At 45.5% G+C, this 16,121-nt stretch overlaps 1 protein-coding gene across 3 annotated transcripts in view; it reads left to right on the forward strand.

Annotated features, from left to right (window-relative positions):
• drosha (drosha ribonuclease III) overlaps window positions 1–15,902 on the forward strand; it is a 147,451-nt gene extending 131,549 nt beyond the window's left edge. For 2 of the 3 annotated variants that reach the window (XM_080020549.1, XM_080020550.1), the window contains 4 exons: window positions 7–110; window positions 5,803–5,895; window positions 7,797–7,843; window positions 14,872–15,902. In XM_080020549.1, the coding sequence (XP_079876675.1) occupies window positions 7–110; window positions 5,803–5,895; window positions 7,797–7,843; window positions 14,872–15,014 (387 nt within the window). In that variant the 3' untranslated portion in view covers window positions 15,015–15,902. The remainder of the gene's footprint in view (window positions 1–6; window positions 111–5,802; window positions 5,896–7,796; window positions 7,844–14,871) is intronic. The other variant, XM_080020551.1, reaches the window with a different exon arrangement.
• Window positions 15,903–16,121: the final 219 nt, after the last annotated feature.

Consider the following 16,121-nt stretch of genomic DNA (forward strand, 5'->3'; position numbering starts at 1 on the left):
TTACAGGAATTTATTCTGAACCAGGACTGGAACGACCCCAAGTCTCAACTGCAGCAGTGCTGTTTGACCCTGCGGACGGAGGGCAAAGAACCTGACATCCCTCTGTACAAGTAAGTGCACACACACACAGTAATGGGCACACACACACACCACAAAGTGGAACAGGACATACAAACATAGTGTAGCACAGCACAAGATAATGCCATGTAAGACACGCTCAACTGAACTGACCAGACACGTAAACAAACAGAAAAAAAACCCAGAAAACGCAATCCCATAGCCAACGTTTACACGGCCACAGATAAATAACAACATACGCGCCCAAAACTCAGCAAAAATGAGTGTGCACGCCCACATACACACACACACACACACACACACACACACACACAAACCAAGGCTTAGCGGCGACTGCACTTTTGCCTTTCTCTGACGTCCATATTTTGGGCACAGGCCTCACAGTCCTCCATTGATCTGCTATGGAGGACATGTTTCCTTCCTTGTGCTCTCTTGCTTTGGTTGCTTTTGACATCATCTCAGGACGGTGTGGTGTTGACTTGACCCACGTCCCTCCAGTTTAAATACAGCAAACGAAAAAATGAGCTGTCGTTGTGTTTCTAAATTTGATGCGGTCAAAATCGTAATTTTCTTGGCTTCCCATCGCTTGTCCGTCACCCCTTCCTTTATAGGCTTTCATTTCACTGATCATAATTGCCGATACAGGTAATTAATTAGGCATTATTAATTGATAATGCCTAATTATTCAGGCAAAATGCACTTTGTCAAATATAGCTGAATTGTCACTGACGGAAGAGAGTGATGCCAATAGCTGCGTCTCAGACGGTGTAAAGTCTTTAATTTAATTAAATCTAAGGAGGTATTTCTACCTACTGACCTATAAATTGAGTGGGCGGAACCAGTCCATTAGAAACCCATTAAATCAGTTGGAAAAGGTTCCGCTGTTCTGGCAGTAACATTTTACTATCGCGTGCATTCTGGTATACGTTCACTGCAACAAAACTGAATGCCAGGAGCTGCATTCAGCAAGTCAGAATTGCAATTTAGCAAATTTGAGTTTTGAGCCCATAGTTACCTTTAGCTTCAACGTTGTGGGTAACTGACTTTACAACAAGTCAATCATCTTCTAAACTCTTAATCTATAAATGAAGGCATAGGCAAGCATTTCTAGATTCATTGTACGCTGTTTAAAGCCATAGTTGTGATAAAGATGGCGGTTTGACACATTTGCCAAGACTCTTTGGTATTGTATTGTGGATGTTATCAGACACCAGCAGCGCATTTTTAAACCGGTATGAGACAGATATCCGATCAATATAAATGTCAAAGTGCGGCCGTCTAACACATCCCGTATATGTGAGGATCCCACAACACCCATGCATGTGCACAGATAGACAAAATATAGTGCAAAATATAAATACACATGCACACATGCTGGATCGAAATGATATGTTGTCATTCATCGGTTCTGCTGTTGTCGTCACAGTTTCCAATATGTAGGAATAATGCATCAAAGCTACAGTCTTGGGCGAGTGTGTTTCACTCCCGCTCTTGACATTTCCCTTCCGTGTGCGTTTGTGTTTGTGTGTGTGAGTGTGTGTGTGTGTGTGTGTGTGTGTTTTGCCCGGTTGCTTAGCGGCTTGTTAGCGTGTGAGCGCCGAGCACTTCTGGCTCCACATGAGGGTTAAGGGTCGTGACCGCGACCTTGTTTATATTTCCAATATAAAGCAGGCTTAACATATTTCATTTGCAGGACCAACATCATGTTCTGTAAAATGCAACACAATGTTAAAAGGAGGTTAAAGGTCAAATATACTCAACCCTTGCCTTTATTATTAAAATGCCCTTCCCCTCATTTATGCCCGTTCAGAGCACAACTTCACTGGATGCTTTATCATTGAGAAACTTACCACTCTGCTGCAACTCGTCACTGTGCTTGAATGCAACCTTTAGAAAAATGTAACACCCCTGATATTGTCACCCAGTCTTTGGTATTTCCGCAGATCTGCTTTTTGTGGCGCAGCCACACTAATGTCAGAGACTAGAAAGAGGAAGTCGCTTCCTACTGGAAACATGCTGTAGATCAGGGGTCGGCAACCTTTTTGGCTGGGAGAGCTATAAAAGCCAAATATTTCTAAATGTATTTCCTTGTGAGCCATATAATTAATAAAATTGAATGCAACTTAATGCGTGCATTTTTTTTTTTGCCATAGGTTCCCGACCCCTGCTGTAGGTAATGCGCTCTGGATAAATGTTTCCTATTTTTTAACGTCTCTCAATAGTCGTGTGTGTTTCCCCCTTCGATAGTGTCTCACAATAAATTACCCGGTAATAACAAACACAAAACCGTTAAGCCGTGATTCTTTCTCCGACGATCATCAAACCATCAGATTGCCGCGCTGAGACACCCCCGGCTCGCAGCGCCCTCTCGTCCTTGAAGAAGCCCCAACGCATCTTTTTCAAGCCGCTTCATTCGGGCGTGACGCAGCGGCTGAGCAGCAATAAAAACGGCCCAAAACAAAAACATTTTTTACACAACTTCTCTTGTTCGGCTGCTGAGCTTTGTGAGCGACGGCGTGGAGGTCCCTGTTGTTCCCGCAGAGGAGCACTCCCGCACGGACCGCTTGTGTGACAAAAGGTCAAGGAGTAAGCGTCATTTGACAGGAGGCTTTTGAGAACCGCCGTCAGCCGCTCGCCTCCGTGCCGCCATGGAAACTGCCAAACAGTGTTTCTGGAGGGGGCGGGGGGAAAAAAAACAAAAAAACGCTGTTCTCGCCGAAAATCGGGCTGTTTATTTATTTTTTCCCTCCTTCAAATTTCAATCTCTTTTAAATCTTTAATTGACAAACCCACCCACCGTTCCCCCCCGCTGACGGAGGCGTTTTGACGTCACGAGGCTCCGACATAATACAACCACGCTCTTCAGCCTCAGGGGTGGGGGGTGATGGGCGGGGGGCAACTAACAGAACGAGCTCTTCAACGTCTCTACTTTCATGACTACAAAACACACACTATAAAACTCACACTGACACAACTAACAACTCTCCAAACAACAACTATTCAGCCTCGCTGCAAGTCGCCTTATTGAAGAGCGGATACTTGTGGGAGGCCCGCCCCAGCAGCCTCACTCCTTTTAGGGTAGGACGAAGGTGTCGGAGGAAGAGGAGGGTGAGGATGGAGGGAGGGATGGAGGGAGGGGTGAGAGTGCATTTATCCTTCCGCTGGATCACTGCCTGCGTTTGAGCCTGTTTTTTTGGTACCGTCCGCAAGACATGGCGGGACAAAGGTGAGAGAGTGAGAGGGAACAAGAGGGCACGAACAAGGAATTAAGGGGTACAGAGAGGGAAAACTAGAAATTGAGAGAGAGAACGAGGGAATTAGGGAGACAGGGAGCAAGACAGAGAGAGAGAATGGGGGAAGAAGAGCGAGCGGGAGGGAGATGGAACATGAGAGAGAGAGAGATAACGAGGGAACTAGAAAGAGAGAGGCCGAGAGAGAGGGAGTGGAGTAAAGTAAGAGAGGGAAAGGGGGAACCAGACGACAACAGATGGAACGAGGAGAGAGAGAGGGAACAAGAGAGAAAAGGGAACATAAGGGAGCGAATGAGGCAACAGAGAGAACAAGGGTATGAGCGAGCGCGCGTGCGCGAGGGAGGGTAAGGGAAAGAGAAAAATACAAGAAATACCAAGAAAGAGAGAGAACAAGAGACAGAACAAAGGAGAACGAGGGAGAGAGAGACGGGAACACAAGATGAACACATTTAAAAGCCATATAAAAAGATAAACTGGCAATCATAATCAAGTAAAAGATTAAAATAAAAAATAAAAACAACTGGTGATATGCAATAAACCGCTGCACCTAATGCACTTTTGTGTTGAATTTGTCGATTTGTGTCGTTCTTAATAATAATACATAATTTGAAAGCAAGGAAAGAGAAGGGGGCGGGGGGGGTTGCTGAATAATTAAAGCCGGTGCGATAAGTGACCACGTTGCATTAAAAATGGATACTTTTCCTGAAATAAGTAAATTGTCCGTGAATAATTTGGGGGGGGGGGGGGGCTGGTGCGGCTCACCGGGTGTTTATGATGTTAACATTTTCAAACAGCTCCCCCAAGTTTTGTAATGCTGCCCCCCCTCACTCCTCAAATGACTGGGGGAGAGGGGCAAGAACCGTCTGATTCCACTTTAATTGTTTGTTTGACTTTTTTTTGTTTTTTATTCATTCTTTTTGTGGTGATTTTATATGAAGTAGACACCTCCGTCTTCAGCCGTTCATCTCAAAAGACCGGAGGATAGACACACACATACACACACACACACACACACTCCTACACGCACGCACACACACACATACACACACACACACACACACACGCACGCATGTACGCACACAAACACACACACGTACACACATGCATACACACACACACATATGCATGCATACACACACACACCAGCAGACAGGCATGCACACATACACGCACACACATGCATGCACACACACGCCCATGCACGCGCACACACACTCATGTCATGTTGAAGATAGCCGTGTGTGTGTGATGCTTTAAAAGCTGTTTATTTACCCCTCAGATGCTCTCTGCACGCTGCCAAAGCACGCTGGGAATCAAAGCCTCGTTCCTTCTCTCTTTTCGCTCTCTCTTTCTCATTCTCTCTCATTCTGTCTTCTCTCGCTTACTCTCTCTTTTACTGTCTATCATTCTCTCGGCTCCTGCCGCTGGAGATTGTGGGTTTACTGTACTCCAATTGAAAACTTTTCCTCTTGCGCTCCCCCATTCTCTCTCTCTCTCTCTCTCTCTCTCTCTCTCTCTCTCTCTCTCTCTCTCTCTCTCTCTCTCTGTCTCCCATCTTTCCCTCTCGCCTCCTTCTCTCCCTCTTGTACTACCTATACTACTTGTACTTATACTCTTTTCTTACTCTTATCTCCATCGCTCCTACTCTGTCGATTTCTTCTACTCTCTCCATCTCTCTTACACTCTTCATCTATTTTCTTTGTTCCTCTCCATCTTGCTCTATTCTCCTTTTATCTGGCTCTATCCATCTCTCTTACACTCTCCATCTCTTTTCTCTTTGTTCCTCTCCATCTTGCTCTCTTCTCTTTTTATCTGGCTCTCTCCCATACTCAATCTCTATCTTTCTCTATCTCCAACTAATTCTCACTCGTTTACTTTCTCTCTTCTCTCTCCATTGCTCTTCTCTCTTGTCTCTCTCGATTTCTCTCTCTCTCTGTCTCTCTCTCTTTCTCCCTCGCTCTCTGTCTCTATTTCTCTTTCTCTCTCGCCCCCATCTCGCTCATGCTGGAGATTAATTTTATTTAATCCAATTGAAAACTTTTTCTCCCTCTCGCTATCAGTCTCTCTCTCTCTCCCCTACTCTTTGGCTCTCCTTCTCCTTTATCTCTCTTTCACTCTTTTCTCTCTCTCTCCCCCGATCTCTCTTCCTCTATCTTGCTATCTCTTCTCTCTTCCCCCTCTCCCTCTCTCTATTCATCTCTATCTTTCTTTCCACCTTTCTCTCTGTCCCTACCTCTGTTTTTCTCCCATCTCTCTCTCTCTCTTTCTCTCTCTCACTCACTCTCCCTCCTTGCTTGTTATTTCACTATAGGACCTTGTCGCACAGTGTCCTTGAGCTCGCTCCGGTGTGTTATTATTTCTCTGCTCCCGCCCGCCTCTTCGTCATCATCATCATCATCACCATCATCCCCTCACACACCTCTTCTTCACCTCTGCTCATCCCTTCTTTTTGTGCTCCCGTCTTTAACCGCAGGACGCTGCAGACGGTCGGGCCGTCCCACTCGCGGACCTACACGGTGGCCGTCTACTTCAAAGGCGAACGGATCGGCTGCGGCAAAGGCCCCAGGTGAGCGAGGTCAAAGGTCACGACAGTATCTATCTATCTGTCTATCTATCTATATCTATCCATCCCCCTGCCCTCCCTCCCTCTCTCTATTCTCTTACCGCACCACAGATTTAAGTAATATGGTTTCAACACCTCTGTTCTCTCTCCCCCTTGTGATGCAGATCTCAGCTCTCTCACTCCTCTCTCCATCTCCCTCCCGCTCTTTCACCTCTCTTCTCTTTTTCCTTCTCTCCCTCCCTTTCTTTCTCCCTCTGCCACCCTCACGCTCCCTACCCTCTCCTTCTCTCTCTATTCTCTTGCCTCACCGTAGATTGCAGTTCATATTTGCTCAACACCTCTGATCTCAATCCCCTCCCTCCTGTTCTTTCTTTCTCCCGCTCTCTTGCTTTCCCCCCATTTTCTCACTCTACCCCACCTCACTCCCACTCTCTATTCTCTTACAGCACCACAGATCGTAGTTCTTATATTTCCAACACCTCTGATCTCTTTTTCTCCCCCCTCCCTCTCTCTCTTTCTCTCTCCCCCCCTTTCCCACCTCTTGCTTTGCACCGCTAATGGGCTCCAGAAAAACGGCTGTGCCTTATTGACGCTGTTTATTGTTGCAATTAAGCTCTTATCGGCCTGTTATGTTATGTAGGATGAAAATGAAAATAAATCTATCAGTTATCGATTTAAAGTAAATTGCATGATTGGAAAATCGAGGAGAGGTGGTGATCATGAGCGGGAACATCTACACCCAGGTATCGGGTGGAAGCTGGTTCCATCTTCTGTTTATGACAGTAGGGCTTCGATTTGTAAAAATCGAATGTCACAATATTTGTTTGACGAATATCTCGATTTTGATCATTTGACGATATTTTGGGGATGGCTATTGGTGCATTTATAACTTTAGTGCATTTATCCTGTGCATAAAATTGCATTTGTGAATTCGATGTATTATTATATTATTGCCTAATTTAATTATGTTTTTATTTTTTATCATTTTTATTTTTTAATAATTGCTAATATTAGAAATGCAGCAATCCTTAACACGACAAATTCCTTACTTGATATTTGTAAATTATCTTTACACACAAGAATTATTTGAGAAACAGCTAGAGCAGTCCATGAAGTGGGGGGGACATTACTTTAGGGAACATTTATTGTGATATTACTAATGTTGCCCAAATCCCAGACGATATCATATCATCTCACAATTTTGATATTATAACGATATATCACCCATCCCTAGATGACAGCCGTGAAAAGGAAGATGATCTGCATTTTCACCGTGGTGGTAGTATGGTGTAGTAGTAAAACGTCGCTGAACCATTGAAAAAGGAAAAAGAAAAAAAAAGTAAAACCACCATCCCATAAACCCCCCGCCCACCTCACACTCATACATATCCATACACCCCACCCAACGTGTGGAAAGCACCTCAGCGAGTCATCCCACCCCCACCACCCCACTTGAAAGTGCTCTTCGCCGCGCTAAGCTGGCGATAAGTTTGTGTCCCATTCCATAGGCTCTTTCACAGCTTCCTGTTTTTTTGTATTTATTCGACTTAAGCCCCCCCGAACTCCCCCTGCCGTCCCCCCCGCAACCCTCCACTGTGCTATGATCGCATAATGCATAAATATGTGGAGGACGGGGCGGCAGGAGTGCAGCCCGCTGCTACCAACAGGCTTAGTCTTCAGATGTGCAGCTACCTGGGAGTGTTAGCAGGAGGGAAAATGGAGGATGCTTTTTGAAAGAACGCACTTTCTGATAATCCCTTCAATATTCCGTCCTGTTTTCCCTTTTGACAGACTGTACAAAGGATGTTGTGAATATGCTAAAGACCTCCTTCTCTCCCTCTCACATATTTTTCACTCCACCTATGCTTTCTCTCCTCTTTCTGTTATTTTCTTTTTCAATCCAGTATCCAACAGGCGGAAATGGGAGCTGCGATGGATGCGCTTGAAAAATGTGAGTTGTTTGGTGATGTTGCCTCGCGAACTACAGCAAACGATACACTTAGTCACTCGTGCACGCAAACACACACCACACATCAGTGCCCTTTTAATGCTTTTGAAACACACTTTTACGCTCAAAGCCTTTCCCCGTCCTCAGCCTCGGTGTTGAGTATTAGTCTTGGCGGTACAGTAGGGGAACGGGCTGGCAGAGCCCTGCGGCCCGGTCGGCCGTTTGGCTGCTTCATCTAAGACATTAGGCCGTTTGAAGTGCGCGCCCAGAGCACAGGCGTGAGGCCCAGTCACAGCTAGATGGCCAGAAGGCCACTAGCGAGGGATGCTAAGCACTCTCAACCCTGCCGCTATCCCCCAAGGACCCCGAGAAAGTTTTTGCATCGAGGGCCGCGCAAAAGTTTTGAGTGTGCAGGAGTTTTTTGTATTTGTATTAATTTTTTTATTTTATTTTAAGGAGTCTGAAATGTTGTTAACAGCCCTACCCCGCCTCAATCATATATCATCAACATAAATGTTTCTTTTAATCAGTCTTTTAATCACTTTCTTTTCTCCAGAGTTTGTCTTTGTCTTTTTTGAGAAATGTAATCGATATCGACAGTTTACTGACCGTAACCTGCTATGCTGGTTTATCAAATTCACCACAGATGCCTTACTCTGCCCTATCAGTGTGTTCTTTACTGGAAAGTTGGCGGATCCCGCCACTAACAATTGAAGCGGCACATGCATAAAGGGCCAGCCAAATAAATATTTGTTAATAATCAAATGTGAGATTTTTTTTGCTAAATAACCTGATGGATAACCACTTTACATGAAATACTTTTGTTTTGGTAATTCACCCACCAAAGGGTGTACATTAGATCATTGCATAAACTTTCGAAATGCTCTTCTCTGCAAGGAGTTCAACTTTTACATGTTTTACTGCAGCAAAATTGCAAAAAAAACAATTTCTGAGCCTATGATACACTTGGTTAAAATAGCAACACATGACATCAGGCTAGATTTGTGTCCCTCACTGACTGAATGAAAACTCTTGTTTCAACCTGATGATATCGTTTAATGACATTCGTTTGCCCTTAAAGTATTTTTCTTTTCAGTCTCTCAAGTGATACAGTTTATGCAGTTCGTGTGAGGCAATGGAACTCTTCAGTCAAACCTTAAGGCCAAAGCAAACTCAAGGTGTTTTATGCAAGTCGATCCTCGAATTTGGTCTTGTCAGGGTCTCTCCTTTTTTTTCTTTCTTAGATACTTGCCAATGCTACCAAGTATGTATAGTACCAAGTACTGGTGTGAATACTGAAATTTCACCAAACTAGTGAGGACACTGATTTTAATACCCTCTTTGTTATTGGCAGCCTCCCAGCCTCACAGAAAAAGCGTTTTAGGAACTGAAAACAAAGATTTTGGGGAACGGATGGAGATTTTTCAAAGCTCCGTCTTCGTGTCTTTGTGTGTACTGGTAAAATGGAGCTTCTTCACCACGCTTACGTCTGGTTCCCAGCTTTTGCGATGGCGCATGCGTCAGATAGCCACGGCCAACGGCCGTTGTGTTTCAAAGTCTCTCCAAGTCTCGGAATCGTGCCCGGCCTGCAAGGCTTATGTGAGCATTCTTGACTTGAATCGGGGAGTGGGGGGGGGCATTTTGAGAAAAATCCTTATTCGTGTCCAGAGGGCCTCAGAAACATGTCTGCCACTGTCACGAACCTCATCTGCTTCCTGCCCAGTTTGCCGCATGCATATAAATGTGAATATGTAATCTGATAAATTAGGTATTTGAAAATTATGGATGCGATCAAGAGAGATTTTCTTGCAAAACCAGCTCGCTGCCTCTGTAACCTCCACATAAATCAAAGAAACAATTTGTTCTTCAGCCCCACTAATTAGCCATAGGTGGACACAAATGGATTTTGCAGGAACAGGTCCATAGAACTTGCGGGGGAAAAAGAGGGGGCGATAAGGTCAAACTTTTATTCCATTCGGCCTGCAAATGAGGCCCCCAGCCGCCTGTGATTGATACTGTTTGCGCGGGCAAGCTCTCGGTTTTTATGAAACATTAGTGTGTTAGCAACTTATTATTTAAACCTATTGTCTGCCGTTCCTTCTCTCGAGTGAGTTTTCTGTCTCCCTCTCTCCGCCCTTCTTATCAGGGGGGATGTACTCCCATGCAAAGACTCTCTGGTGTGTCTTCCTGCACCACTTAAAGCTCTCTCCGTTCTCTCTCCCCAGTGTACACCCCTGTCACCATGATTGATAGATGCTCATTGCGAGCAAATGAACATTTCCCCCCCCTCATAAATTGCTGTTTCATGTGACTAGATTAGCGATGCCTTTTAAAAGGTCAGTTAATTTAAAATAATCTCCTCCAGCCCTCTCTCCTCCAGCGCAATATTCCCTCCCCGTTTCGCGAGTCTGCATTTGATTTTGTTTTACCACTCATTTTAATTCCACTCCAACCAAACCCGGCCCCAGCGTAGGTACAGATATTGCGCTTATCCCAAAGTCTACAACCCCGCTTTCACTTAATTCTCCTGGGCAGCTGCAGGTCGATGTCCGCCCGTTGTGTTATTTTGATGAATCGTTGTGAAGCGCATGTTAGATGCCGCTCGTTTAAAAAAGAATAGTGCCGCCGTCAGTAATTACAGCCAGTTAAAATCACCTCCGGAACACGACATGGCTTGACCAGAGTATTAAATCATCTCTCAGCATGGGTCGAAGAGCCGGGCTGGTGTCTTCCAGGGGCTGGAAAGTCAACCCGTTGCTTTTCTTTTATAATATAATGTAATTTTCTCCTTTTTAAATATGTGAAGTTGCACTGGCTAGATGAGAATTGCCGGAGCTTCCTCTTGTGCCGTACCATACAATCAGTACTCTTATATCAGTAAAATAACTTGAGCTTCCTCTCCTGGTTGAACAACTGTATTCACCAGCCTTGAATCATCACTGGTATTGTTATGTGTGATTCCACCATCAGGACACCAGTCTCACAACAATAATGTGTTTCTCGGCGAGGTCAAACAAGGACCATGGACTGGCGAGATTATATATGTAGGCTTTCTTCTTGTGATGCACAATGCCAATGTCCACGGCCGTCAAATCAATAAAAACCCAAAACTTTAACTTCCCCTTGAACAGCGTTATTCACCGGTCAACGGCATTCTCCGCAAGGTCAATCAAACATGATGGCGGCTTCATCTCTTATCACAACAACCGTGGACCTGCAAGATTCGGAATGCTGGCGTCTCGCGCCGCACTGTTTCAATGTTCGCAACTGTCGGATCAATTAAAAAAAAACAAAAAAAAACCTTGCTTCCCCCTCCAGGTCGAACAACCCTATTCGCCACTCTTGAATTAGTTGTATTATCATATCCGATTCATCGGTCACAGCACTGGTTTTCCAAGTTTTTCTCCCGACACCTCTTGACTTTGAGCTTTGCACGATTGTGCAGGGCTCATCTTCCGCTGACATGGCTGCCACGGCAACTCCTACTGGAGCCTCGTTGTCTCTCATGTGATTGTCAAGGGCCTTGCTTCATTTGTTCCCATAGCAAGACTAATCAAGGACATTAGCCCTGGTGTCATGTAATTCATCATTGATTGTCTTGTTGGCCCTCTCTGCTGTCTTGGCTACACGTTCTTTTTTTTCTTTTTTTTTTCTCCCCCCGCCCGCTCGCTGCTTTCTTTTTTTCCTCTTGTACAACAGAGTGTTGCCGTCGGATCGAAACCATCTGTCCACACCACGTCAAGATTCATCTCCATGTTTTATTTAAGGCCTTCTCGGGCTTCTCGGTATCAGCGGCACTTTGAGTGGGTTTGAACCTTTTCTTTTTTTTCTTCTTTCATATTTTATTCTTCCTCTTTGGTTGCGTGCATGGCTGACAGCCACGTTGGAGAGGTACGAGACGGAGGAGGTAGGGGTAGAGCCGTGTTGGCTCAGACAGCTCAGGCCTCATTACAGAGATTTAGGGCTACGCGCCTTGTGCTGTCTGACAATCTAGCAGTGACCGGGTCGGTGCGCTTACTGGTGTTTTGACGGTCCTTGTTTTTGACAGTCTCCTGCCTGTATCTGTCAGGCCGGGATTAAATGCTAACCGGGGCTCGGACCGGCAGAAACATGAGCGCAAACAAATGGGGCCCAGGGCGTCCAGGTAGGAGAGCTGGGAAAAATTAAGAAGGAAAGAGGTGTGGAGCATCTCTGCGGCCCAAGAAGCTGAGCACTAGAGGGTCTGGGGCGCCATCAAATATACATGGACTGAGGCCGAAGCATTTATCAGCTGTTCTCCAACAGATTGCATTTCTTACTCTGTCCAACACCTCCGATCTCCCTCTCTGTTTCTCACTCCCTCCCTTTGTGTCTCTCATTTCCTCGATCTCTCTCTCCATTTCTGTCTGTCGTTCTTTACGTAGTTCTCCTTTCTTGTCTCAGATACCTCTCCGTTTCTCTCTCAATTCCTTCCTCTCACCTTTCCATCTTTCTCTCCGTCTCCTTCTCCATATCTCCTTCAGTCTTTATTTGCGTCTTTCTCTCCCTTTCTCTCTCTCTCCCCCCACTTTATCCCCATCTCTCCCGCTCCCCACACCCCTCTCTCTCTTTCTTTTTTAGACTTGCGACCACTCAAAGCACTTTACAGTACATGCCTCACATTCGCCCATTCGCACGCCCATTCATACATCGATGGCGCCAGTAGCTGTGCAAGGCGCACACCTGATCAACAAAGAGCGGTTAGGGGTTCAATGTCTTGCTCAAGGACACTTTGATGCGCTACCGGGAGGAACCGGGGATCAAACCAGGAATCCTCTGATTACGGAACGAACCGCTCTACCTGTTGTGCCACCATCGCCCCAAGGGGAAGGGGAAGCAGAATCGCTCTCTCCCTGTAAACCCCCTTAATCTCTGGATAAAAGCATCAGCTTGGATAGAGGCAAAGCAGAGTACAGTTATGGCGGATCAAAATTCACTGGCCCGGCTCCTTTGTTTGCCCTCCCCCTTCTTGGCATGGTGACAAAATCCCTTCATCTGCAGCACCATGGAGATACATTACTGGGTTTGTTGACTGATGGGGCATAGGGGAGCTCCAGGTGATAGACTCCACCGCTGCAGTCTATTGTGGACTCCGCTGTGTAACCCGGGTTTAGGCTGAACAGTAAAACACCGGCTGAAAGGACACTGTGTGCTCTTCCACCCCTAAATGGGAGCTGATCCCTAATCACAGATTCAACGTACAGCCACTGTGTGAGCTCGTATCTCAGCTCGGCTGTGGCGTCCCGCCCTCTCTCTCTCTCTCTCTCTCTCTCTCTCTCTCTCTCGCTCTCTCTCTCTCTCTCTCTCTCTCTCTCTCTCCTCTCACCCTCACCCTCCCTCCCATGGCCGAGCCTGACGCGCCCCTCCCAAAGTAGCTACACCCGGAATCTCTAGACAGCAACCCCCGTCCTTGAAAGGAATTACTGCATTGTGGAAAAACAAAGGACCGGAGCCAAGCTAAGTGTGCTAACGCCTTAACCAGGCGCTAATCAGTATGCAGAGTGCGGCACCGCCTCAATGGTGTTTTTCCACACGACGCCGGACGGCGGAGAATTCACAATATGTCTCCGCAACGCACCGACACACTGGCCTCTCTGTTCGGGAGTGGAAGCCGTGTGTAAATGGAAAGCCTTGTTGCTCCTCCAGCAGCGCCATTCTCTGACACAGGCTCTGGTGCCGCATGTTAAACAATGTAAATGGCCAAAGCTCTTTTTTTTCCTTCTTCCTCAAGTGGGTTATTTTCAAGCCATCTCCCAGGGAGAAATGCTGGCGATTTCCATATTTTATCTGCAATATGTAATTTTCTCTGAGGCGTGCCAAGTGTTGCTTAATCATTAAAGGCATATTGAAGTAGAATGCATACTTTGCAATCTGTGTGGGGGTGGGGGCGTTTTTGGTGTGTGTTTTAATTCAGTTTTCAGGGATTCATTTGTTTGGATATGCAGCTCTGAGTCCTGTCTAATGGAGGAGAGAGCAGACTTTTTCCCTGCTCCACAAATATTATGATTATTATTATTGTATATTAGTCAAATATTTTTAGAACATTCATCATTGTATTCTGACGCCTAATTTGAAATTAGTTTTATTATTTTTTTAGGGCTTATGGTAGACACAAAAATAGATAAGGATTCTGGCAACCAAGATATTATGTGTCCAAATGTTGTTCAAAGCCCAGTCATCCTTATAATCAATTCTTAACAAAAAAGGGAAAAAGAAGAAGAAATCTCAAAGCTCAGGTCCGATTATCTTTCCCGAAAACCATCGCATGTCATGTGTGAAACAGCCTGAACTCATCCTAAAATCCACCTGACAGGAAGGCCTGGAAGGAAAACAATAGACAGTGAAAAGTGCCATTTGGACCCAGATTGTCTGCGAGGCCATTTCCCCGGCGCGGGCTCTGGAGCGAGCTCAGTAATGGCATTAAAATACTTTGTATGATAAGACTGTAATTTGTCCCCGGGCCCATGTGATGCCGGCGGATCCTTCACCCCCGTCGCCCGCTCCGTGGCAGGATAATCTGTGTGATGAAATGTATGACTCGAGCGGCTTGACACAAAAGGCGGTGGCGTCTGGCAACGTGTCGCGTTTTTCAAACGGAGACGTGCGCCACGCTCCTCCAGCACCCATCGCTTGTTTGTTTTTCTTCCCATCTTCTTAACGCAGATCTCATTTGGAGATGAATTCTCATAATTATGTTATCAGATCGGGCTGTCTGCCGTTTCGCCGGCCGACTAAACGAGGCCTGTCTAATTTTGTGTTACTTTGTTGTTATTATTAATGAAAATAACAACACGGCATTGAGTCGTAATAACCCTCGCCACATTTTCCCTCATTTGGCTAAAGTGACAGCTTGACGTTCGACGTGAACACTATCGCCGGTGCAATTTTAGAGCCGAATTGCCGCCGCCCAGTTGGAAACTGACCTTGTCTCTTCACCCCCCCGCCTCCCTTGCCCCCCCCCCCCCCCTTTCTCTTTATCTGTTCTTCTTGGTCGACTTCTCTCCCCGCACCAGATAACTTCCCGCAGATGGCTCATCAGAAGCGCTTCATCGAGCGGAAATACCGACAGGAGCTGAAGGAGATGAGACGCGAGCGTGAGCGGCAGGAGAAGGAGGCCGACGACGGTGGCGGCGGCGGCGAGGAGTCCAGGAAGTGACGCTACCTCACACGATCCGGCCAGTCACTGACACGGTGGAAATCCAGGTCGGGAATGACACCCGCCTGATGCCGGTTGTTGAGCGTTGCGTGTGTTTGGCCTCAGTTTAGGATCTACAGGAATGGAAACACAAACGGGTGTGGAACAGGACGTGGGTTTTGAAGGGGTGCGCTTGGATGGATGGAAGACTAGTTCTGTCGCTAGGCAAGGTTTTTAAGGGAAACTCTGTTATTTTGAAAAAAATGTAAACCAAACCACCATGATCATTTTTGAATCAACCTGAGTATTTAGTATCAGGATGGGGCAATTGTGTCTCTGAAGAACTTTGTCACCACAGCCCCATTGCCTGGAGGTCGGCTGAAGGTCTTCTCTCCAAACTTGAGCAATTCAAAAAAATTCTGATGCTGCTTCGGTTGACTCCCAATCATGCAAAAATACGGTAAAGGTTAATAAATACCTTTTAATAGTTTTCCTTTTATAGAAACAGAAAGACAATTCATATGTTTCAGGAAATAAAGCAAGGGAGAAATATAAAAAAAAAAGATGAGAAATAAAAATAGTACCATAGTAGTGTTAAGAAGTCCGCGCTTACAGAAGTAAAATGGTTTCAGCTGAACTGGGAGAGGATACCGTCTTCTGTCTGGGTCTCAATGGAATGTCAGCTTCATATTTTGTCTCTTTTCATGTTTGGCTTTTTATATGTTTTCCCTGCTGGTGTGCCTGTTATCATAGTGGAAGCCTGATTGCTGTATGTACTCTGTATGTTCTTTTAAATCTGATCACTGTCCATAATGTTGACAAACAACTGGAAACAAACCCGATTTGTTTGCGGGGATTTTTTATGAAATCGCAAATATTAAAATAAAGTGTCAGCTTATTTTCATCAATCGACTGACTTCTCTGTTACTTTTTTTTTCATATCCTATCACAGCCAGAGTAAGAGGAATTTTAAAAAAAAATGGTTAATTATACAAAATCTCTTAAATATCTCCATCTGCCACATCTGCCACTCATCTGCGGACAATAATAGTTATTTTTATTTTTAATCCCCCACTAAATCGGATTGCCTGCAAAACAGATTTTAATTATAGATTGTCTAATTAATGA

This window comes from Zeus faber (assembly GCF_960531495.2).
Source record: "Zeus faber genome assembly, chromosome: 19".
Taxonomy (NCBI): Eukaryota; Metazoa; Chordata; class Actinopteri; order Zeiformes; family Zeidae; genus Zeus; species Zeus faber.